This window comes from Eschrichtius robustus, chromosome 6, assembly GCF_028021215.1.
Source record: "Eschrichtius robustus isolate mEscRob2 chromosome 6, mEscRob2.pri, whole genome shotgun sequence".
NCBI lineage: Eukaryota > Metazoa > Chordata > Mammalia > Artiodactyla > Eschrichtiidae > Eschrichtius > Eschrichtius robustus.
The window spans coordinates 50414020-50439192 of record NC_090829.1 but is presented as its reverse complement, the minus strand read 5'-3'; the positions used below and the strand labels follow the sequence as shown (position 1 = coordinate 50439192).

Sequence of the window (25173 nt, the reverse complement as noted above, 5' to 3'; positions counted from 1 at the left end):
AACCCTGGCTTAATTCTCTGCTGTTGGCATCTCGGATTCTTAATAATTTTATCATTGAACTTGTGCTTTGTAAGTGAAGTCTAATGGGACTTGTATTTTGTAAGTGAAGTCTAATGGGACCATGGAGCATGCGTGTGAGCTGAGAAAATATGTGCAATGCATGTGTCCATCACTTCTTGCCACCTTATCTGTGTTCGTGATTCCCACGAGCACAGATTTCTGATGGATCCACGATGTATGGGAGTTCAGCAGGACTCAAAGCAAGTTCAGAGGTAAGTGTGTGTTTGTTATGCCTATGACTGAGTGCCATGGTTTGAATGTTTGTATCCTCTCAAAATTCATATGTTGAAATCCCAACACCCACAAATGGTGGTATTAGGAGGTGGGGCCTTTGGGAGGTACTTCGGTCATGAGAGTGGAACCCTCATGAATGGGATTAGTGATTTTATAAAGGAGGGCCCACAGAGCACCCTCACCCCTTCTACCATGTGAGGACACAGGGAGAGGGTGCCAGCTATGAAGCAGGAAGAGGGTCCTCATTAGGTGACCATGCTGGTGTCTTGATCTTGGACTTCCCAGAACTGTGAGAAATAAATTCCTGTTGTTTATAAGCTTCCGGTCTGTGGTATTTTGTTATAGCAGCCTGAACAGACTAAAACTAGGTAAACAGGTACACGGTCAGTCCCCAGAGGCCACACTTACCATTCAAACCACAACTTTCTTCAAATAGAGAAAGAAGACGATGGAATTCTAAGAAACATGAATGACCAAGGAACATTATCTTTGTATTAATTCCCTGTATTCACCAACCACTTTACACTGAAAATGATGACATAGAAGGAAAGGGAAAGATAGGGCAACTTATAGGTCCTATTCATTTCAATCCTTCCTTACTCATCAGTAAGCTGAAGGTAGAGCGTGCTGGCAGAATGTGTGCATATCAAGAAGTAAAATAAAAAATGAGTTACTTTTGTGCAATGTTTCCACCGTTCTAGTAAGAAATACTAATATGTGTACATGCTACCAAATAGAAATTGTGGAATTTTAGTGTTTCCATGTAAAAGTGAACTGTTCTTTTATTTGCATTTAAAACAGACGTTGCACAACAGAAAGAAGAATGGTAAAATTCAGGCTTGTAATTTAAAATTTTACTTTTTCTTTACTTAGGACAACATTAAATAGCAAAAAAGAAAAAAAATCCACCATGACAAGTCAAGAGAGAGACCACAAAAAAAAGGAGAAAGCTTTATATTTTAAGTATTTTTAACCACACTTTTTCCCTGCTTTTTGTAAAAGGAGCTACATATTTTCATTTTATCCTGGGCACTGCAGATTATGTAGCCAATCTTGATAAAGACCATACTTCCCAGCCTCTCTTGCAGCTACATGTGGCCATGTAACTTACTGCAAGCAGATTCCTGCAGCAGCTTCAGGGAACTATCTTAGGAGATGGTGGGCATGAGCCTTTGGCCCTTTTCTTTGATCCTTTCTCCACCTGCAGTGTAGATGCTGCCATCTTGCACCATGAGTTCAAGAGTCACCCCCTGGGGCTAGTGAAGTGGTGAGTTGGAAGGAGCCAGCGTCCCTGAGGGCTTTGTGAAGAAGAACCATCTAATAGGCCAAGACTGTGAATTGCTAAACTTTTACCGTGTGTAGAATGGATTTCATGAAATGACTTGGTAATAGCGTGTGCCTGTATTAGTCACTCAGTGAATGCCTAGATTTTTATTTTTATTGTTTGTTTTTTAGTCAGCTAAGAAAAGAAATATTATTCTTCATATTTTTCTTGGGAACAGTTCAGCACCCATGGACCATCTACAATCCCCAGCATGGGGGTCACTGCTTCAAGTTTCCATTTTGCTCACCATATCTGGCTGAGCCTTCTACGACAAGTCAGTGGCAGCTGACTTCACTGTTGTTGTTGCACCTATCGTAATAAAAGCTGAGCTCTGACACCTGGAGAGGAAATTTTTATATCATTCAAACAAGAAAAGATTGACACCTTCAACTAAATTCCACCCCTAAAAAACAGCATGCTCCTCTGTGGAAGGTCTCAGCAGGACACGGTGCAGAAACCTGGAGAAGGCCTTCTCTGCCCATTCCTCACTCTTCTGTGCATAATTAAATCAACAGAGTTTAAGGAGTTTGGGGATTGGCTGACTTTCAACACCCATAAAAAAGGTGCAAAGTTGGGAGAAGATCTAGTCAATATGCCTTATAAATCAAATATTCTGTAAACTCTTATCTTTAATCTGTGCACTAATGTGCTTCTGCTGGTATTTTATTTTCTCCTCTCAGTCAGGGTGTAACTTTCCAAAGTAGATTAAACATGGCAATGTTAAGAGGCCAACGGCATCATGATTCATGACGTTCCTGACTACACCACTAGGCTGTGAGTTAACTGAGGGCTGGGATTGACTTTGAGATTCTTTTTCATATCTGGTGGCTAATGCATGGCTGGCACATAACAAGTGCTCATCAAATGTTTGCTTAATTAATTAACAAATGAATCAATTAATGAATAAATAAGTACTTTTAACAGATGCTCTTAAAATCCATTTTAGGATGACAAAAGTTCTAAGAGCTTGTGACTTGTCTTTTTCTACAGTGTTCAAATTTTCTTTAATGAGTGTATACGACTCCAGGTATGAGTCTAGACCAACAGAATCAGCATCCCCTGAGAGCTGGTTAGATATGCAGAGTCCCAGGCCCCACCCCAGACCTGCTGAATCAGAAGCTGCATTTTAACCAGACCCCTAGGTGATAGGTATGAACATCACAGTTTGAAAAGCAAAGTTGAATGTAACTTGACATAATAACATTTTAATTAAAGAAAGCCCCAGACTGTGACAACTAGGTGCTCTTTGCCATTTGGAAGGTAATTTTGATATAAAGCATAAGCAATTCTTACCTTCTACAATCCTCTAGAAATGGCTTACGGTTTCCATGTTTTTCATTTCAACAATGCGGCATGGAGCAGTGACAAGTCCCTCCATCTCCACGCCCTCCCCCAGCCCCAGGGCCACAAAGCCTGAGCTCTGAGATTCTGCGTGAGGTAAAGAAATATAGATTCCTCAAGAGCTGCTATTCAAGCCATAAGCAGCATGTGCCAATGTTCCCCCCACAATTCTGGTTTAGTCTCCTTTAAGCTGCACATCTGGCTGTCACACACTCTTTTGTGGGGACATCTCAATGGCAGCACTGATGCTGCCTCTGCCCAAAGCCAGCCCCACAGTGGCCTCCCTGTCCTCCCAGCATGTGAGGTCATGAGCATGAATGTCCTGCCAAACATTTAAGATGTTGCAGTTCACATTGTGTACATTGTATAGAGAAACACTGAAACGCAGATTTGAAAAAAAAAAACTACAGGGCAAGATACAACCAAACCTTGTTCTATTGTTATCTCTAACCACCAGTTCAGCACAAATATGTAACTTGTATTCTTAAAGTAGACAATCTTCTCTCTCTCTCTCTCTCTCTCTTTTTTTTTTTTCTGTCACTGTAACTAGCATCTGTAGATTCAGAGATTTCCTTGAAACATTCTTTCTCTAATGTGGTTTCTATCAAATTCTTGGAAAGCGTGAGCAGAACTGGTTCATTTCAAACCAAAGGTCCCCTGCATGTGGTCCCTTCAGAATAGGCCAAAGAGTTGGAGGGAAGCTGCATATGCCTGTTAGAGTAATCTTGCCTCCGAGGACCATCTAAGAGGGATGAAGGAAGGGATTAGCTGCACTACAAAAAGGCATGAGGAAGAGGTCCTTCCCTTCACTGTTCATCAAAGTGTGGCGTGGGAACCACCGCTTCAGAATCACTGGGGATGCACAATAAAAATGCAGCTTCTTGGAAAACAACCCATATCTATTGAGTCGGTGTCCAAGGTGAATCTGCAATTTACCTGACTTCCTGTAGCGATCCTTATCTTGGAGAACAAGGGCTTTAGAGCTAGACTTGAACCCAATTTTAGTTCTCTACAGGGGCGATCTGACCTTGACAACCTAAACTCTCTACATGTTCTTTTCCTCATCTATACAGCACGGACTGTAGGGAGGATTGAGCGTGTGAAGTTCCTGGCACAGACAGGTCTCAGGAGCAGGGCTTCCCTTTTCCCTGTTATTCAGGTAGAGCTCTTTGGGTCTGCCATTTCACCTGTGACCAGGGGTCATTGTCTTCCCCTGAGTGACGGTTACTATATGTGCCAGGTTCTAACGGAGCTCTAGTGAAGGCAGCTAAAATCATCAAGACTGAATCCCCTTTGGTTGCTAAGGGAGAACCTGCTGCTCTGTAGCTGTGCTGTCCAGTCCGACAGCCATTAGCCATATGTGGCCATGGCCACCGAGCACCTGCCATGTGGCCAGGACAAATGGAGAGGTGCTGTAAGTGTAAAAGCCACGCTGGAATCCAAAGACTTAATGCAAAAAGAAGAGCATAAAATATCCCATTAATAATTGATTACAGGGGGTTTCCCTGGTGGCGCAGTGGTTGAGAGTCCGCCTGCCAATGCAGGGGACGCGGGTTCGAGCCCTGGTCCAGGAAGATCCCACATGCCGCGGAGCAACTAAGCCCGTGCACCACGACTGCTGGGCCTGCGCTCTGGAGCCCGCGAGCCACAACTGCTGAGCCCGAGTGCCACAACTACTGAAGCCCACGAGCCTAGAACCCATGCTCTGCAACAAGAGAGGCCACCACAGCGAGAAGCCCACGCACCGCAATGAAGAGTAGCCCCCGCTGGCTGCAACTAGAGAAAGCCCGCGTGCAGCAACGAAGACCAAACGCAGCCAAAAATAAATAAATAAATAAATAAAATTTTAAAAATAAATAAATAAATAAAAAATAATTGATTACAGGGAATTCCCTGGCGGTCCAGTAGTTAGGACTCCGTGCTCTCACACTGCCAAGGGCCCGGGTTCAATCCCTTGTCAGGGAACTAAGATCCCACCAGCCATGTGGCACACCCAAATATAATAATGGATTACATAACGAAATGATAATATTTTTGATGCACTGAATTAAAATAGAATATATTAAAATTAATTTTGCTTGTTTACTTTTAGCTTTTTAATGTGGCCCCTAGAAAATTTTAAATTACACACGTGGCTCATATTACATCTCTACTGGACAGTGTTGTTCTGGAGGAACAGCTACCCCTCCCTCCCTCCCTCACACTGATAATAAAACCCAACACTGGAGTTATGACCTACAATATGGGATTCCCTAACTAGGCGGGCAACGATCACCTTGGAGAGACTGGGGTATCTCTTCTCCTGCTGTAGGGAAAAGTGGGGCTCCTAAAGCATACCCCCTCACGAGAGAAAGCAAGCAGCAGCCTCAGGGAGGGAGGTGGGTGAGTGGGCGTATGCATCCATAAGAGGACACTTCTGATTCAAGCCAGTGGTTGTGAGGAGGGGGACGGTTGTGGGGACCTAGGGCCTTCCTTGTCCACGCCCCCTGAGAGCCTCCTGCTCTATCCATGTTCCCAATCATTACTCCCTGGCAAGTTTTCATGAGGTAGGGAGCGTCCTCCAAAATAATCACACCACTTGTGTCCTTACAAGACTGTATCATAATTAAGCAAATATTTTGGCCAACAAGAAGATTATCTTTTCTCCATAAGTAATTTAGAAATAGTTTCCACCAGGTCATAATCTCCTGATGTACACAGATCTCTACAAAAATGACTAGCCCAAGTGGATATTTCCGAAGAGGAAATGTTTGCCAATCATTATACTATCAGCTAATGAAATTAGTATTTTTGGAAAAATACGGCCAAAATAGACTATAATCTGTTTTTTTAGAGCAGACTTGTAACTTGACAGAGTTTCTGGTATAGAAAACACACATAAATCAATTCAATGTATTTGTCTTTGTTCAAAATTACCAAACATATACATGCATATGTTTGAACGAAATGCATTTAGATATTCTGACCTAAAGATCCAATAAAATGGGATTGTTTTATAGTTCCTTTTATACCTAGTCAATTCCTTTACTAAGCACTCAACGTAGATAAAGGAGTTTGACTGTGTGATACTTGGCACTTGATATCTGATGGCTGCCTATTTATATATGACTTAAAGAAGCCATAACATCCGCACTTAAGAGACCTAGAGAGCATCTAGGTTACATTTTTACTACCACACATTACCACCACGATACAGTGAATAAAATATAACTTTTCAATTATTCATGGCAGGGCAGAATGACTTGTTCTTGAACCCCTGACCAGATTCCCTATAAATTACTAGTAGAGATTAATGAAAAAATTTTTCAATTGATGGATGATACCTCTGGATACAACAGAATATTAAAGGTCAGTTTTGCAGACAGTCCGTTATTTTATTGCACAGATTTCATTTAAAGAACAAAATGCACCATTAATGTTTGGAGAGTTTGGGGTCTCAGATACTGATACACCATCAGTGTTTGCACCCATAAAGCCAAATTCAACAGAACAATTTATGTTAAACAGTATCGCCTCAAGGCAGCTAACAGAATGAAAATAGAGAGAAATGGGGAAAAGCTTCTAAAATGTGTTAAATTGAAGCACATGCAAGTGTAGGATTCAAAACTACATCATACAAACCTGGAAATCAAAAACGTTTTGTGGAATGTCAGTTAGCGTTATACTCACTTGTACTGTTATTTATGGTATCATTAAAGTCTGTTTGGTTCATTTCCTTCATACTGATGAATTGAGAATTTCAGGAAAACCATGGTTATAAAAATGAGCAATCTTGAAAAAGTATGTACAGATAAATGTAAAATCACAAACTAAAAAATATCTCCACCCCTTGCCCTCAACTTACAAAAGGGAAACTTTCCCATGGAGGGAAAGTTCCACAGTTCCCCTCCCTTCCCCACCCCATGTTCCCAACTCTATCTTTTTCTATTGGTTATAACTAAGTGACCTTGGAGCTGAGAGAGGAGGGAGGGAACAGAGAGGCATCTTTATGAGGCTCCCATTGTCATCTGTAACAGTTTGAAAGTGTCTTTTATTTCTCTCCCCACACCCAACTCAGCAATGTTTGCAAGATATTTAAAAGTTAAAGAGAGAGGGAAATTTTTTTCATATATATATATATATATATATATATATATATATATATATATATATGACAAAGGAATGCCCCAGAAAAGAGCTAATAGTGGGCAAAACCATGGAAAAAGTGTGTGGCATCTGAGCTAAAGATTTCTTTTAAGGCAACAAAAGGAGAGGGGGTGTTAAGACTACAAAATGCCAGACAGGATGCTTTTCTAGACCTTTGGCTTCGGAGCCTGGCAGAGGAGTGGGCTTCCCACCCCCTCACTGTGGCAAGCAAACCTAGGGCCATGGGCCCAGCATCTATAGCACCTCCATGGGCAGGCTGGTGGCTCTCTTATACATGGGCACTCTTGGCATGAGTGGGGGAACTGGAGCCCGAAGAGTAGTAGAAACGGTTTTCACCGAACGACTGGGCATCTCCGGCGCAGCAGATGATGACACAGCCGCCCACAAGGCACAGCACAGCACCGATCCAGCCCGCGTACAGGGAGTAGCCAAAGCTCACGATGGTGGTCTCACGGTGGGCGCACACAGGAAACCAGATGGTGGCGACAATGGCACAGAGAGCTGGGGAGACACGGAGAGGGCTGTGACTGGGCATCCCCATCACACACCAGCAGCGGGCAGGCTGCCCTTCACTCCACATGCCCACCCCTCTGGCTTCCAACCAACTCCGAAAACTCAATACACTCAGCCCTGCTCCCGCAGGGGCAATCTGAACCTAAAGGTTTGAATCCATGGAATAAGCTGATCAAAAGCTTGTACCAAACTGCTAGGTCCTTATTTTTTCAACAGGTGGCGGAGACAAAAGAACTCTGATGTAAAAACCTAGAAATAAATCATTTAAGCCCAAAAAAATATGTATTTGTATTTATTTATATATCTTGACTTTATATACCTATAGTTATAATTCTACTCTTACACTTACCTAATTGCATTATAATTATCTCTTTACATGTCTACTTCCCATTCCAAGTTCTGAGTTCCTTGAAGGCAGGGCCCATGTCTTATGTTTGTAAAGTCAGAGTTTAGCTCAGTACAAAGCACAGAGTATGTGCTCAGTGCATACCAGTTGAATGACTGGATGACCTGAGCTATTCAAAAATGAGAAACAAGACAGTGCCCACTCCAATTTCCACTCTATTCTTTCAATTTGGTCAATTCATAGTACAAACACCAGAAGAAGCTATGGAAGTTCTCTTGCTGTGGTGAGTACTGCCAGACATCAGCGGAGTATCGGCTAAGAGTCTGAGTTTGTATTATGCTGCTCACAATCACAAAATCTCCATACACACATGAACAGTTCTCAGAGTAAAAGAAGTTACCTATTCAAGGGTTGTGACCCATCACAGCAAATATCATCATCATAAGAAATAGCCTCAAAAAAAAAAAAAAAAAAAAAAGAAATAGCCTCTACATCATTTAGTTCTTCCCCTCTTCCCAAGCAAAGAACAAAACAGGGCAGGCAGGAGCCTATAAAGACTTGAAAAAACATTTTAGACCTCTACACTAGCACTGTCAAATAGGGTAGCTACAAGCTACATGGGCTATTGAACATTTCTTATGAGGCTAGTGAGACTGAAAACCAAATTTTGAATTTTAATTAATTTAAATTTAAATGAACACATGTAGCTAGTGGCTAATGTACTACACAACAACGCTCTAGACAAAGTAACTCTATTCTTCTTTTGGTATCATCTGATCTCTCACAGCTACAGCAGGACAGAAATTTTAGTTAAAGATGTAGGTTGGGATGGCACATTAAAGTTGACAGACCAAAAAGTAATAATAATAATGTTTCTAATTGTTAGTCATAAAGCCTTTGATAAATTCATGGCAGGGCATTGCACTGCTACCTGGGGTACCCTTGTCACTTTCAACTCAGCAAGCTTTTTTCTGATTTCTGCTCATACTGAGTAATTTTCTAACTTACTTCTATGCCCACAGAGAAAAAAATGTAATTTTTCTTTAACATAGCACTCAAATCTAACAGCCCTGTACATTAGTTCTAAACTGAAGAAAAGATTTAAGTCTTACCCATTTTGAAAGACCTTTCAGACTATCTCATTGCACTTGTGTAGCTTGTAACATAGGGTTTTGTTGACAACACACTAAGCCCATCCCCACAAGGTGTGTATAGATATATATAAAGAGATGTGATTCCTGTCCTAAAAAAGTATAGATCCCAAGTGGAAGTCAGAAGTAAGAAAGTGAATTTGGGGGCTTTGAATTGCTCCAACTGGCTTTCTAACAGCCTAAATTCATTCCATTAACTGTGAACTATTCATATATTTAAGCAGTTTATATGTTGATAGATTATCTAAGAAGCTAAAATCTATCCATATGTTAATAGCTTCACTTAAAGAGTAAAGCACCATCATGCCAGCTTCTGAAATATTTTTATACGAGATACCATAAGAAGATGTATTTTCCTTCTGTGAATAGAGTATTCTCAAGAACACCAGTTGATCTGGTTGATGGAACCTTCCCTTTCCAACGCAGGGCTTTGAATACTTAAGATACATTTTTTTTCTTTCTCTTCCTCTGGCCACAGATTCCAAATCTGGCACTCTTGGAGAACTGCTTGGCTATTGTCATAGTTATACCCTCAGTGACGCACAGAGAAAAGCCTTTTCTCTATCATGAAAGGGGCACAAGCTTTTTCTAGAGTGTTTGAGCCAGAAAGAATTGCTCTAGATTCTTCATATCAAGACACAATCCAGCTACACACCCCTAGATGCCAAAAAGGGACATTCGTTCTGATACGGGCAAAACCAGCAACCTAGCAAGGGCTTCCAAACACCCAAGCTTGATTAGAGGGAAAAGTGAGGAGGGAAAAGCCGAATTCCATAGGGAAAAAAAAAAAGATTTGATTCCCAGTTGATTTGGTTGAATCCAATTGATCTTTCCTATAAACTATTAACTGGATTCAAAACAGGTTATGGTTCAAATTAAGTTTTATGTTTTTCAATTACTTTGTATTTATATATACCACACACACACACACACACACAAGCAAAAGCATTCTCCACATTTCATTTAAACCTCACTTAACTTGCAGGTTGGTTTAGATTTTATAGAATAAGATTTAAAAGTTGCCTCTAATTTCACTGAATTCTTTCCCTTTTCCTAAGCAAAGTAATAAAGCTAGGTTATCTTCACATAGGGAAAGAATCAGGCTCGCTATTCAAAAGTAATTATCAGTCTTGATTTTGAATGTTCTAGAGATTTTGTTAGATTTTATTCCTATATAATTCACTAGAAAAAGGAAAAATCATAAAAATGTCAACATTTAAATAATGAACTTATAGGACTGGGTGAGTGAATGGGTGGATGGATGGACAGACAGATGGATAGATGAGAGGTAGATACATTTCCAGTCTGTTCTCCACCTCATCTACACCAAAACTGACTTCCAAAATTATAAAACTTTAATGTGACTTTAACACACTCAAAGCTACAAGCTCATGATTTACCTCATTAAAGATTTCCTTCTTTTACAATCCATGCAAAACAAGGCAAATGAGCACCAGCATGCTCTTTATTTCCTAGTAGATAATTGAACTCTGGGTGGAATTCCTGTGGCTCTCAAAGATGAACCACATCAAAAACCACTAGAAGATGACAGACTGCCACACAACATAAAGGGAATGAGAGGTTCACTGGGAACAGTGACCTTCAACTGAACTCACAATGAAGAATGTTTAAAAACTAAAAAAGGAGTTTACTCAATTTCAGCATGGTTTGAAGGGAAAGGGGATTTACTGATTTACTAGTTTTAATCAGTAAAGTTAAAAATGCAAGTCATATCATACTCAACTAAAAGATGTGACACATTAATAGAACTGGCAGTAATTTTTGGCTTTCTTAAAGACATAGGAGGCCTGCTAGAATTATTTCTATTTGCAGACACAAACACACACACATACAAAGAGTTTGTAATGATTCTCTCCATATTTTGGGAAAATAAAGAAAATGTTTTTCTTAAAAAGTCACAGTTACCCATAAGGTAAAGAACATTGAAGGAAGATAAAGGGAATATTCATTTCTTTTTATGTCATCAGAATTTAGTTTTAAATTAAGTCTCTAAAAATAGGACAGGGGGAATTTTAACACTTAGATTTTTCAATTTGTTCCTCCTCTTCTACCTTCAGAAGATGCAATAGTTAACTGCACAAGAGGAAAAAAATTCTGCCTCTTGTGGGGGAGTAGAAAGTGAAAATTAGGGATATCTTCATCTGAAAAAACAAAAGAAGGAGAAGGGGAGAAGAAAGCTTCACTGGGTAGATATAGATTCATCTGGACTTGGTCCTCTCACAAGCAGAATTCCTTGCTCTTCATAGAATAAAATTGTTTGCCCTTTTCGATAAATTTCAAATAATTTAATACAATCAGTTCTTTAGTTGATAGGAAATACCCTTATTAAAAGTTAGCAATGATCTTGATGTAGCCAAACACAGAAAATATTTGGGAAGGCAGTTTAAGAGCAATGAAATGTAAGTGTAGCTTTTCATCTATTTAGGGATTAGATGACACGGGGTAATACATGGAGTTAAATAAATGTGATGAAGTTAAAGAAAATTGGTACAGGTGTGTTTGGCTTTGGAGGTAACAACTTAGAGAGAGAGAGAGAAGGGCAGACAGACAAAGAAGCCCAGAAAGACAGAAGAGCAGGAGACCCTGACATTTCTCCCTTCCTCCAATGAACACCTCTGTTTTCAGGCTTTGTCACTTTCAGTACTAAGCACTGAAAGAACTTTTAAAGGCATCATTTCCAGCACAAAGCAATATTTTCATTAAAATAACTTAAATTACTCTGACTTACATTAGTAATACTGGAAAAAATCTTCCTTGATCTGATATCTGAGATTTGCTTCAAAAAAATCTGGGGACTGGGAGAAAAGTAGACGTATAGAGACGAAGCAGATTGAGTGTGAGTTGATCATTATTGGGAATGAGTTTGGATTCACAGGGGTTCATTACACTAGCCTCTACTTTTGTGTATGTTTCAAATTTTCCACAACACCTTTTCTTAAAATCCCCCTCCATTTAACATTTTACAATGCACCGAACGCCATCTTCCGCAATTGATGCTATTATGTCATACAATCCAACTAGCGATTCACTTTAGCTTTTCACAAAGAAGCCAGTTAACTCAAGACAACAAGTAATCAGATTTCTAACCAGCTGTTGGTTGGAGTCATATGTATTTGTTGTTTCCTTATAATTTGAAACCAGAAAATTTTTTGTCTTTCTTTTTTTCATTTGTCACTGTCTAAATTTTGACTTAAGAAAACAGCTGCCAAAGGACACAGGCCTGTATGCGATGACTTTTATGAAGATCTAATATTTACAACAATCATCGAGTCAATGGAATATTTGAGTACATTATTTTCCTGGCCTGCTTTCAGCACTTCTTTTCCCTTTATTTCTATTCCACATATTGTTATCTCTTTTTTTCCTACAACTTTTTTTAAAAGCCAGCTTCGTGGTTATTTGTTAATTTTTTAAAAAACACTGAAGTTAGAGACAGGAAAGACCTCATAAAGCACTTAATTCCTCCAATTTTACTAATAAGGTCATTTTAAGCCACAACCATACTAAGATGCTACATCTTTTCTTCTACTCACATGAAATTTGATTTAGATTAGGAACTTTGTGTAAAGTTAATGAGTTTGAAAGAAGACTTTTTCTATTATCTCAATACTCCGGGATTAAGGGCATCACTGTTTATTTCACACCCAAGGATTCCCAGTCCCCCTAGGACATCCGATTCTATGTGTGTGACAAGCTCAATTTTTCCCACATTTGCATATACCCTTTATTTTACGGCACTTTCATTATTAGCCTATAATTTCCAAGTTGAAAACTTTTTTCCAATACAAATAGGATTCCTGAGGCCATACTTTTTAAAAGGAGGAGAGAAGACGAAGGATTCCACTTAGGAAGGAAAATACATTTCCTTTCCTTCCATTCCCTACCCCATCTCCCCAAGAAACACCCAAATCAAGTACTTTGTAACTTATAGTGAGATGAGAATTAGACTGAATCAGAACTAAGCTTGAGCATTTTCAGTTGGGTAGCTTATCATGACTTTTCATAATGGAATAAGTCAAAAACTCAAACTATTGATCCCTACACTCTGGTTTTTACAAAGAAAGCAAAGAAAATATTTCCATTAGACCAGGATGTGACCTGGTGTTTTCAGGAACAGTTCGTCATCTCTCCTTACCAGTTCCACATGTGGAGACGACCCTGCAGAAATTAGACGTGATGGAAGGAATACCCAGTTGCCTTCTAGGTTAGCTCTCTATTTCCTCTAAACAACAACAGCTATAAAATAGCAACCTGTTGTTGAGCACCAACTAGGCGCCAGACACCATGCACGCTAAATAACTTGCATACATCATTTCACTATTCTTACCAACCTCAGAAGTAGGCGGTATTGTCCCCACTTTATATAAAGCCTCAGAGACATTAAGTAACTGGCCCCATTCACACAGCTAGAAAGCGGTAGGTCCAAGATTTAGTACAGTTGGTCTGACTCCACATGATAAGATGAAGCATCTCAGGGCATAGATACCTCCCACCTCAGCAGGGGCTCTTGAAAAGCCACTGATTAGAATTAGATTTGCCTCCGCTCCATCCTGGATCTGAGCAGCCTGCTGCTGCTTGAACTACTCATCTGGCTTAAGAAGTTGGCAGCACCAGGCTCCCATTCCTTCCCCCACAGCAGGAACCAAATCCTCACAACACTGAACTCAGACTCCTGAGAAGATAAGCTGTTGTACCACAGACATAATTTTTTTTAAGCTTTCTGAAAAATAATTAAAGGTTTTCAGAGTCAGGAAGAACTGATGACACTGTTTCCGGTTCCCAGGGTCCCACACCCCAGTGTGCCTGGTCCCCATTGGTCGGGGACCACACCTCAACTGGAGCACCCTTGGTGACCCCTGGGACAGAAGCCCATCCAGGGCCACACAAAGGGAGGCTTCACTCTCTCCTGCTCCTCCCACCCACTGCCCAGCAGGGGAAACAAGGCACTCGGGCTCCCTGCCGAGAAGACCCCTAGGGGAGGCCAGCAGGTGCCACACTTGAGACAATGAGCTTTACATTTCCAGAGCGAGCAAGCAAGCGAGCTTGTTCCAGTCTAAACAACATCCAACCCAAAGGCAAGCCGAGACCCACTGAGAAACAAATCCGGACAGGAGCAATCAAAGAGGATGCAAGTACCGCTGGAGATGCAAGGCTACAAGACGGCAAGGAGCAGTGCCCTCATCCCATCCTTACAGCGAGTGGCCAGAAAGGGGCAGCCTCCCTGGGGGAAGGGGTGTCAGACCACTCATTGCCCCCTCCATCGTCTCCCGCTGGGCAGCAAACAAGGACTGAGGAGCTCACACCCGTACCTGCCCACCCCTCTCACTCTCCCCTCTATGACTCTGTCTGCATCCACCAACCCACTTGAAAAAGATGGAAAAAAACAGTATTTAATTTGTCTAGGAAGTTTCAAACAACTGGTTGTTATTTTTTAAAAATCATTATATTCAACTGGACAATTAAGTTGTTTTCAGGGGGTTTTTAAATACCAATTTGTCTCTGTGACTTTGCTTTTATATCTTTATTTTCTACAGGGTTTGGGTTTGGGGTTTTCTCATGTATTCTCTTACTTGTGGATATTCTGTGCCTCTCATATGGAAGGCTAGGATTTCTAAAGATGAACACTCAACACAACGGACCCATCCTTTGGTTTTGGCCTCCTCAGAGCTAAAGAGAAAGCCTTCTGGGGCTTCTGTAAGAATGTGAGGAAAGTTACAAACAACCGCAAATATCTAGGATGAGAAGGGTTTCACCTGGATTCTGCAAACCAGTTTACTTGTAGAGCTTTTGTCTACCTACTGGAAAGGGAGTTCAGATACAAAGATCTGACCACCGAAAAGCACTACAAGGAAGGACCCTGTGAGTTGGATGAAGCGCAGGATGGTGATTGTGTGTTCCGTGTGGCACTCCCACACAAATTCTTTGTGGCTGGAACCAAAATGTCCATGCCCAAATTCTTCTCTGGAAATTACAGAGAAATTTCAGAGGTAATTTCAGAGGTAATTCTTCTCTGGAAATTACAGAGGTAATTTCACTCCTATTAACATACACACACACACACACACACGCAAGCCCCTCCTCTGAATTCTCCGTGGCTTCACAAGCCTCTAAAAACCTCCATCCCTTTGCAATCAAGGGAAACCTTACCCCTATGTCTCACGTCTCCTCACCTCACCGGTGTCACTCTGTGTGACCATCACTAAGTGGCACTGATCCACACAGAACCTTGGCTCCTTACCTTCCCCCCTCAAACACATGGTCTGATACCAGTTTGGGGATGGGAATTTCCTGTCCCAGGAGAACATGATTTATATCTAACTCATATCCAAACCAATGTCTCCTCACAATGTCTCAGGGCACTTGGCAACAAGAGCTGCTGTTCCTAAAATGCATGTCAGAGAGTAGAGCTAGAAGGACCCTCCCTAGGTTGTTAAATCAAGACCCCCCCGGTGCAGGTGTAATCAGGAACACTGAACAAGCACATGTCGTGTCCTCGGCCTGAGCTGTCCCTCTCTCCGATCCATGACCTGACCACCTTCTATCCAACTCTCAAAATTCATCGCTAGGGTCCTCTGCTCTGGAAAACTCCTCCAGTCTGGATCAGGTGCCTTCCTATGTGTGTGCACAGCCTGTGTACCTTTTTTAGGTGAGCACGTACCACACTATATCAAGATGTCCACGTACACTCAAAGCAGAGACTACCTCCTTTTTTCCAATATCCCCAGTGCCTACCATAGTGCCTGGCACTCAGCAGGTGCTCAGTGGATGCTTACTGAATAAAAGATGGAATCATCACCTAGTGATCTACCACCCTCAGCGTCTTACTTTTATCTTGCCCTCCTCTTTCTCTGGTCTTTCTTTATAGGTTAACTGAAGTTCTCAATCCTGGTTGCCCTCAAGAGTCACCTGGGAAGCTTTCAAAAAATATATTTGCCTGGTCTGATGCCCAGAAATTCTGACTCAATGGACCTGCAGTGGGACCTGGACACAGGTGTTTCCAAAAAGGTATTCCATCGTGAAGCCTGAGTGGAGAGCTGCCCTGTAACTCTCTTCTGCTTTCTGTTTTCTCTCTTAGGTATACCCTCAAAATCCTTTTTGTTTGTTTTTTTTAAACTATTTTTTTCCTTGGCGGCGCCGAATGGCCTGTGGGATCTCAGTTCCCGGACCAGGGATCGAACCTGCACCCCCTGCGGTGGACGCACAGAGCCCTAACCACTGGACAGCCAGGGAAGTCCCTTAACTTACTTTTATGTTCAGTGACTCCCACAGACATTACTTATCCCTCTGCATCAACCGCCCAAGAAACATAAAGGGATACACATTGTGGGAGGCTTTTCCCCCAGTGGATTCACATGCCTTCCTTGCACTCGTCTCTTGAACTCGATGAAACAGCAGCAAGACCCGAGATTCTTCAGGTTCGCTGGGAGTTGGGGTGCTCTACGGAAAGCTGTCTTACCCAGCAGAATGAGTATGACGCCAGCCAGCTGGGCCCGCCTGTACTTGGCCACGCCAGGCTCTTGGCCCATTCGGATGCAGGGGAGAACCGTCAGCAGCAGGAGAATGGCCGGCAGACCCAGGACTGAGGCAGCGATCATCAGGGCTCGGCAGGCCTGCACGTAGCCTGGGAACAAGAGCGCAGACAGGGTGGGTTAGGCCACGGGTCCCCTTGGAGCCTCAATCCTGTCTCATGGGAATTCAGCACCATCTGCCTTCCTCCCTCTTGTCCCACTCCAGGACTTATAATGTGTTAAGTGTTGTCCAAGATCACTTTGCATGTTCAACTTTTAAAGTGACTCAGTGACAAAAAAAAGAAGGTTGGGGGCTGGAGAGACTGAATGGGGATCCCTGGTTTAGACCACTCATCCAAGCTTCTGAGATGAAGAGGCCAAGAGTACAATTACACTGTTACATCACCTTGTGAAAAAATTCAGATTAAAATTCAAATCTTCGAAGAAGTCTCCTGCGATGGTCTGTGTTGATCCCAGCCTGCTGTTGATATGCTCTACCTGTGTGACCTTGGGCAAGTGTCTCGACACTTTCCTCACCTATAGAGTAAAAATAATAATAGTACCTACATCTCTCCAATGGAATTCAACTGAGATTAAATTCGTTAATTCATGAAGTGCTCAGAACAGTGCCTAGCACATGCTAAGTACTCCAAAAAGGGTCAGCTATTATTACTGGTATTCCTAATATTACTCTGTGTCAAGGCAGTACTTTTATCTCCAGGTGCACTAGGTGATTTTGTCCCTTAACCATGTGCTTTTAATTCACATTGTGTATAAACAGCATGTGGCCCTCTAGACTAAGCTAAGACTCAGACTTCCTCTCTTGATATCTCCCCAGATGCTGCTTGCTCATGAATCCTGTCCCCTATAGATGGTCAGGTGCCATCTCCTGCCTCCCCGACTGTGCCCTGGGCATGCTTCCACAATGGTCCATTTTCCATAAAGGCATCTCTCCAGCCCCAGGGATTCCCAGAAGGCAGACACCTGCCTTGGTCTTCATGGAGTTAACACAGTGCCCACAACAGATGATGTAAACATACAATTATGAATGAAGGAATTAACGAGTTGAATAATGAGAGTGGAGCAAAGCTACCTGAACTTTATACTGTCAAATAAAATGCCAGGTAACTACTTTATTAAGAAACAGATTATAATATGTGCAATATTTATGTAAAATAAATCTGACAAGGTGCTGGGAGAATATGACACACTTAAATGTATCGTTTCTCACTAAAACACTCTCCCTCCTTCAAAAAAAAGGGGGTGGGGGAGTTGTAACTCTCCCTCTTGACTCAGAGGAAAGTAGAGCTAGTGGCCTGGGGGAAGCAGAGTTAATGGCAAACCCCAAAACAAGCCCCAGCTTCTGCCTCATGTGCCAGGACCCTCACACCAAATCCGGCCAGCCTACCTGTGCACCAAGACCCAACTGCAAGATTGCCTCTTAGCAAGATGCGTTTTGCCAGAATTCAGACTCCACAAGGGCACGCACCCAACAATTGCCCAACTCAGTTTCTTCTGAATTAAGGGTAATCAATCAATCAAGTATCTGTTGACTTGAAGACCCCCGGAAAGGAGCCACAGGAGGTCTGAGGCAAGACCTCTGACCTCAGCCCTAAGCCCCTGCGACTGGTCAGAGAACCAGTGCTGGCGTAAAGGAGAGTCAGCCAGCCACCCGGATTCTGAAATTCATGGCACAGTCTGTGAACATGCTAGATGCCAAGGCCACATTTGAGAATCTAAAGATGGAGACTGAGATCTGTCCCTGTCCCCACCTACAGTGTGAGGGAGGGGACCACAGGAAGGATTAGGCCCTCCCTAAAATGTACTCCATCTGTAGGATGGTCTATGTTCTCTAAAAATAAACCACTTGTCACTGGATGCCCAGCAAACTTAATTTCAGGAGGAAGGAAGCAGAGAGTAATTTTATGCTTCAAGTCAGATTCTTAAAAATACCATGCCCGGCTTTTAATAAAAAATAGAGCTACCATTTATGGAGCCTCTACTACATCTAAGGAGGCTTACATTTCTCATCTCATTTAATCCCCAAAACAACTCTGAAAGATAGGGGGTTGGTTTCATTTTAATTTTTAAAAGAAGACAACTGGGGTTCATAGAGGCTAGGAACTTGTCCCAAATCACTCGGATTGTGAGCACTGGATCCCAGAGTCTGACCCAGGTCTACCAACGGCAGCTTTAACTGAAGGTGGGTCCACATCTGGGTTCCCCAGACCTCTGTCATTCTGCAAGTCCAAAATGGAGGGCAGGACTGGCACGCACTGTGCGTACCTGCTGTGTGTCAGGGGCAGTGCCAGGTGCAGGGGAAGATGCAAAGAGGGTAGGATGCTATCTGTATCTTTGAGGAATTTAAAATGTGGTAGGAGAACTTGACTCACAAACAGTGAACAGAAAAGTCGAAACGTGCACTGACGGGGATAGGGGTCAAATACCAGGGTTGCAAGGAGGAAGGGCGGAGAGATGCCGACTACAAGGACCTGGAAATAGGAAGCACTTGAGGTGAGGCTTAAAGAGGGGCAGTCTTCGGGAGCGAAAGGCTCATCCAGGAGAAGGCCAAAGCCAAAGTCTCCCAGACTGGCGGCCTCGGGGGCCAGTTACTCCAGCCGGCCGACCGCCCAGTTACTCCACTTGTTAAGGAAACCGGGATAGGCCTTTAAAGGCGCACCATCCTCAAAGGCTAGCGAGACAGTCGTGCTTAGGCCTGGGCCGGGATAAGCCAAGATTCCGAGCAGAAATCCTGAAGGGGCTCCGGAGACCTTGCCAATCATCCAACTGGCTCGAGGTTTAAATTTGAACTGAAACTTGCCCAGAATTTTTCAACGGGGCAGCAAGTTAAGATTCGGCACCGGCTGGCGTCGGGGAAGGTGGAAACTACGCAACTCTTTCCTCCCCTCCCCACTCTGAGGCACAGCCATAGGGGAGGGGGCGACCCGCGGAGGTGCGCCTTTTCCCAAGGTGAGTGGGCCCTCCCAGGGGCGCCCGTTCTTCCCTCTCCGACCCCAGGGTGCAGAGACTGGGAGGGGAGTCTCGGCAGGCCCGAGGACCGACGCCCTCCATTGCGGGGGCAAGGGGTGGGGGAAATGCGACGGGCCCCGGGGCCTGTGGGAACCGACTGGGCGCAGGTAGGAGGGCCCTAACTTGGCCAGGACACCTGGGCCGTCCCACAAGGACTGGGAAACTAAGCCTGCGCCTGTTCGGATAGCTGGAATGCTTTTGTTTCTCTCTTTCTTCCTCGCCTCTGCGGGTGGATTGTAACAGGGAAAGCAGGGCGCCTGCAGGAGGAGGCCGGGGGATGAAGTACTTCTGATCCACCCACAGTGGGAGCACGCGGCAGGTGAGGCTACGGTAATTAACATGCACGGAGTTCCAACTATGTGTCTATGTCTCCGTTCATTACCTTCTCAGGGTGACTCGGCCAGTGGCCACCACTGTCATCCCAAATTCCAGATAAGAAAACTGAGGCTGAGAGAGGTTAAGTTCAGGGCTACCTAATTCCTCCTCAGCAAAGTAGGACTGAAGGTGTCAAAAGATGCCCCAAAGTCTTCAAGCCCCCATATGATTCTGTGAACGCTGCCTAATGCTCCCCTCCCCCGTCTGCCCGGAAGGAAAGGGTTTATTTAGGACAGCCACTTGCAAGGCAGGGGCCTTACCCGGCAGGATGAGGATGTCCACCAGGGGCTTGCAGTGGTACAGCCCCGTGGCCAGGACGCAGTCGGCCCACAGCCCCTTGGAGCCCAGCTCGTCCAGCTTGCGGCAGGTGGGGATAGTGTAGCCGCAGGTCACCACCCAGTCATTGGTGGACGTGGTGACGATGATGCCGATCCAACCCACGAAGCTCGTGACGAAACCCACTACCTGCAGGCATGTGGCCACCATCGTGGCCGTCCTGGAGTCCCTGCGCCTCGCCCCTCACTAGCTGTGCCCGCGCCCGGGCTGGACGGCGCCTGCCCCGGTCCTCCTTCTCCCGCGCTGGCGGGCCGCTGGCCTGCGACGGCGAGATGCGGGATGCTGGAGGAGGCGGGAAGCCACGAGACGCAGCGAGCCCAGCTGCACGACGGGCGCGCGGCGAGGACAGCAGCGCGGCTGGGCAGCGCGCCCCCGCCCCCCTCTTTAAACCCCGCAGTCCCGGCCGGCGAGCTCCAATCCGCGACGGCCCCGGGTCCAGCAGGCCAATCGCCGGGCGGGGTCAGGAGTGGGATGTGGAGGGAAGCAGAGTTAGGGAGGGGGTGATCCCGCCGCCCCGCCGGCGAGCGTCGCACGGTTAGTGTTGGAAATAATACAATTTGGAAATAAAATAATTCGATCCAGTTCCAAGTAATGGACAGCGACAAGAGGGCCCGCGTCAGGCGCGAGTTCTATTTTGCTGCGAATTCTCTCTCCTCTTGCTGCCCCTCTCTCATCCTATCTCTGGGTCTCCGCTTCGCTCCATCCCTCCTCAGCTTCTCCCTACTCCTTCCCAGCTGAGAGCAAGGACCGTGGTACTCCCAAGAGCGCCCAGTACAGTTTTCCTCCTTGGCCCAGGATTGGGTTTTTTTGGTTTGTTTTTGTTTTTAAATACAAATTATTGGAGTATAACTGCTTCACAGTACTGTGTTAGTTTCTGTTGTACAACAAAGTGAATCAGCCATATGCATACATAAATCCCCATATCCTCTCCCTCTGGAGCCTCCCTCCACCCTCCCTATCCCACCCCTCTAGGTTTCCCAAAGCACGGAGCTGATCTCCCTGTGCTATGCTGCTGCTTCCCACTAGCTATATATATAGATATATTGAGATATATAGAGATATCGATGCTACTCTCACTTCACCCCAGCTTCCCCCACCACCAAGTCCATTCTCTATGTCTGTGTCTTTATTCCTGCCCTGCCATTAGGTTCATCAGTACCTTTTTTTTGATTCCATATATATGTGTTAGCATACGGTATTTGTTTTTCTCTTTCGGACTTACTTCACTCTGTATGACAGACTCTAGATCCATCCACCTCACTACAAATAACTCAATTTCGTTTCTTTTTATGGCTGAGTAATATTCCATTGTCGGCCCAGGATGGTAACTGATGAGCTGAGAATTGCCCTAAGAAACAGACTTGAAGCATTCAGCATACCATAGTTACTGGTAGAAAGAAAATGGTCCTTTGCCCGTGGTCAAAAATCATCAGAGGTGGCCATGGCCAGAGTAATGGTAACAACAACAATAGCAACTCACATTTATGCAGCTGTCATGTACCATGTGCATGCGTTTATATTTTATAAATTATCTCATTTAATTCTCTTAGCAACCCTTTATGGTAGGAACGATTGTTTACACATAATACTCATGAAGAAACAGCATGAGAGAGGTTAAGTTGCCCAAGTTCACGTAACAAGGAAGGGGTAGCCTGCATGAGCCCATCGCAACCCACCTCACTAACCATTCCTGGGAACCTGTCCCGATTGTCACTTTCTGAAAATTCCTAAAGGGCTCAAGTGTCTCATTTTTGACATTAAAAGCTAGGCTGACAGCTCCTGCTCACTGTAGATAAGTTAGTATCTGCACTCCACTGAGAACACTGCCTAGCCTAGAGTGAGTGCTCTGCAAGTGTAAGCTGTCTCATCATCATCACCATCATCACCATCACCAAGCCACCTTCTCTCCATGCATTCAAGTAAGACCTATTATATGTACTTTTCTATCATGTAGAGAAGTCGTCCTTGGGCTATATTTACATTAAACAGTTTTAACTCCCTTTGGTACATTTGGCTTATTATATCCCTCTATCAACAATCATGAGATTTAAAGATGAGAAGGATTTCAGCAAGCACAAAACTTCCTACTCAACACTCTAAGATATAGATCATAAGTCACAGGTACTAGGCTTTCCCATATCTCTGCTGGGCAAATCACCATGTCTTCTAGAGAAGACTTGCCTCAAGGAGACCCCAAAGAAATCAACTGCACAGACAGAAAAGGCTCTGTAAGAGATGAGAGAGTGTCAAGTAAAAAGCTGCAATAATCACCCAGGAGAGCACAGTGGTTAAGAATGCAGGCTGCCTGGCCTCGAATCCTGTCTCCACCATTTACTAGCTGTGGATTCAAGTTACCTCACTTCTCTGGGCCTCAGTTTTCTCATTTGTAAAATGAGGGTTAAAATAGTGCCTAACTCGTAGGTTTCTTAATGGTTATGTGAGTTAATATAGATACAGAGCTTTAAACAATGTCTGGTACAAAGTAAGGCCTCAGGGAACCTGGGCTGCTATTATATATGATATATATAATATGATTTTATATATACATACATACACATATATTTATATATAATTCAGAACCCTTGCTTTTGCACTCTTATGTGTTCTCCTTGAAATCATACAAGCTTGATTTGTAGGAAATACTATATTATAGGAATATGTCCCTTTTTTGAGTGAGTCATTGTGTTTGGGGCATTTCATCACCAGGGTCTATTGACCTGGATGTTTTCAGATATTTCCTTATAACATAAAAAAGAGCTTTTGTAAGAAGTAAGACATAAAACCCAAGCAACATCAATTCATTAAAAAAGAAGTTATGAAGTCTGCACTCTTGCGACTCCATGAGCATTTGACATTCTAACAATAAAAATTCAACCAATCATAATTCAACAATGCCCAGATCACCCACAGGTCTCACAGACACACAGAAACATCTGTAAAGGCAGATTTCAGAACTCAGGCTCTAACTGGTAGAAGGAGTTGTGAAGTTAAGATCTTGGAATGGAACTTCCTGAGTTCATATTCCAACTTTATTACTTGGGCTGTCCCTTATCCTATGTGACTCTCAGGTTTTTCATCTATAAAGTGAGACTAGCAGATGCCCCGATACAGTTATTGTGAGGATTAAGTGAGATAACTTTTACAAAGTACATAGCACAGTGCCCGGCACTGATGGGCACTCATAAATGTTAGCTACTTTTAGTATTATTCACAGGCAATATTGATCGATTGGAAATATGAGTTGCCTTTGATAAAGACTAAAACTAAAATAATTAGGTTATTGCAATCATTATCTATTAATGGGAGAAAAAAATCCTAAAATGAATGTTTAAATGATCACAGTACAGATGTACAAAAGGCCACTCAAGGGAGGCCAGCAAAATATAACCTATTTGAACGAATTAGCCATAAATAAAGAGAGAGTGTGTCCCTTGAAATGAAAGTTGGGCAGCCATGGAAGAATAGAGAACTGGGAGCCAAGAGGCAGAGAGAGGCCGTGAGAATCCTCTATTGTCCACAGGAGATGGAAATGGTATGGTGGCCACAGAATCCGAGGATGTGGTCCCTTTGGCAAGGCTCTCTGTAAAGTGGGGAAGTCCCTCAAGCTATCTTAGCCAAGGGACTTTTCCTAAAATCATCAGCATTCTTTGGCTGTGACTCTACTCCCCAAGCCCTCCTCTTCATTAGAATCTGACTTCCTATGTAGCATAACTTAATAAACTGACATTCCAGGTCTACCACAGTCCCAGGTACCCTTTTAGTTGTGAGAAGCAGTCTCTCAGGGTCCAGTCACCCCAGATAAGTGAGAACAATGGATCCTCAGATCTCCCAGACGGAGGTTTTTCCAGTTAATTTTCTCCCAGAAAATTTTGCCATGCCGTCTCTTCACATTTCTATAGTATGTAACAGAACTGGTAAGGTATACGTGAAATCTGATTCCAGGTCTTCTGACCCTAAGTCCAATATTCTTTCCATTATGAAAAATGTAAGAAGAGTCTTTCCTGTGGTCTGAGCATAAGTTCCTCAACTTATTCGAAGATATTTAAAGGGGAGGATTAGAGAGATGGTCAGTGCCCTAAACCCCAGATGTGTACTGAACAAAGGAAGCAGCCTGGTTAACTGTTCTTCTACCATTTATACCTAAAAGTAGTTAATCAAACGAAGTGTGATTCAGTTAGACTACAAATGCATATCGTACTGGCAAATGTATTTGTTGACAAGCATCAAAAGCCGACATTGAAAGCAAAGCTTGGGCCAAAGGAGTGGGCTCGCAGCGCCTACTAGTGGTTGTCTTTTATCATTGCATAGCTGGTAAAAACATTTTCTGTGTAAAGGAGACTATGACTCGTAGGGAAACATGATTAACCGCAAATTCCAAATGTGTGATCATTAGATCCAAGTGGAATGTACACTTATTTGTGAAAGCTTTCCTCATATATTAAAATGTATCTCTTTAGGAAACCAAACATGAAAACATAGGACATATATGAAATTACTTAAGTGAGATTATTCATTTTAAAATACTTTTAATAAGACCCCTTTTTAAAAGGAGAAATTTCTCTGGTGGATTTCGCTATTTGGTAATGCAAAAAGTTCACATACACACACATTTTTAGAAACATTGTAGTACCAATTCATAGTGTAAAATAATGTATCAGACATAGGCTTTAAAAAATGAAATGCCATTTACAATATCTAAGATATGGAAACAACCTAAGTGTCCATCAACAGGTGAATGGATAAAGATGTGGTATATATACAGTGAAATACTACTCAACCATAAAGGAA

At 43.2% G+C, this 25173-nt stretch overlaps 1 protein-coding gene across 1 annotated transcript; it reads right to left on the bottom strand.

Annotated features, from left to right (window-relative positions):
- Nucleotides 1–7151: 7151 nt before the first annotated feature.
- Nucleotides 7152–20640, bottom strand: CLDN11 (claudin 11). The gene is made up of 3 exons (XM_068547408.1): nucleotides 20310–20640; nucleotides 16593–16757; nucleotides 7152–7606 (listed from the first exon to the last, which is right to left on the bottom strand). The coding sequence occupies exons 1-3, from the start codon at nucleotides 20533–20535 to the stop codon at nucleotides 7374–7376; spliced, it is 624 nt and encodes a 207-aa protein (XP_068403509.1). The 5' UTR covers nucleotides 20536–20640; the 3' UTR covers nucleotides 7152–7373.
- Nucleotides 20641–25173: the final 4533 nt, after the last annotated feature.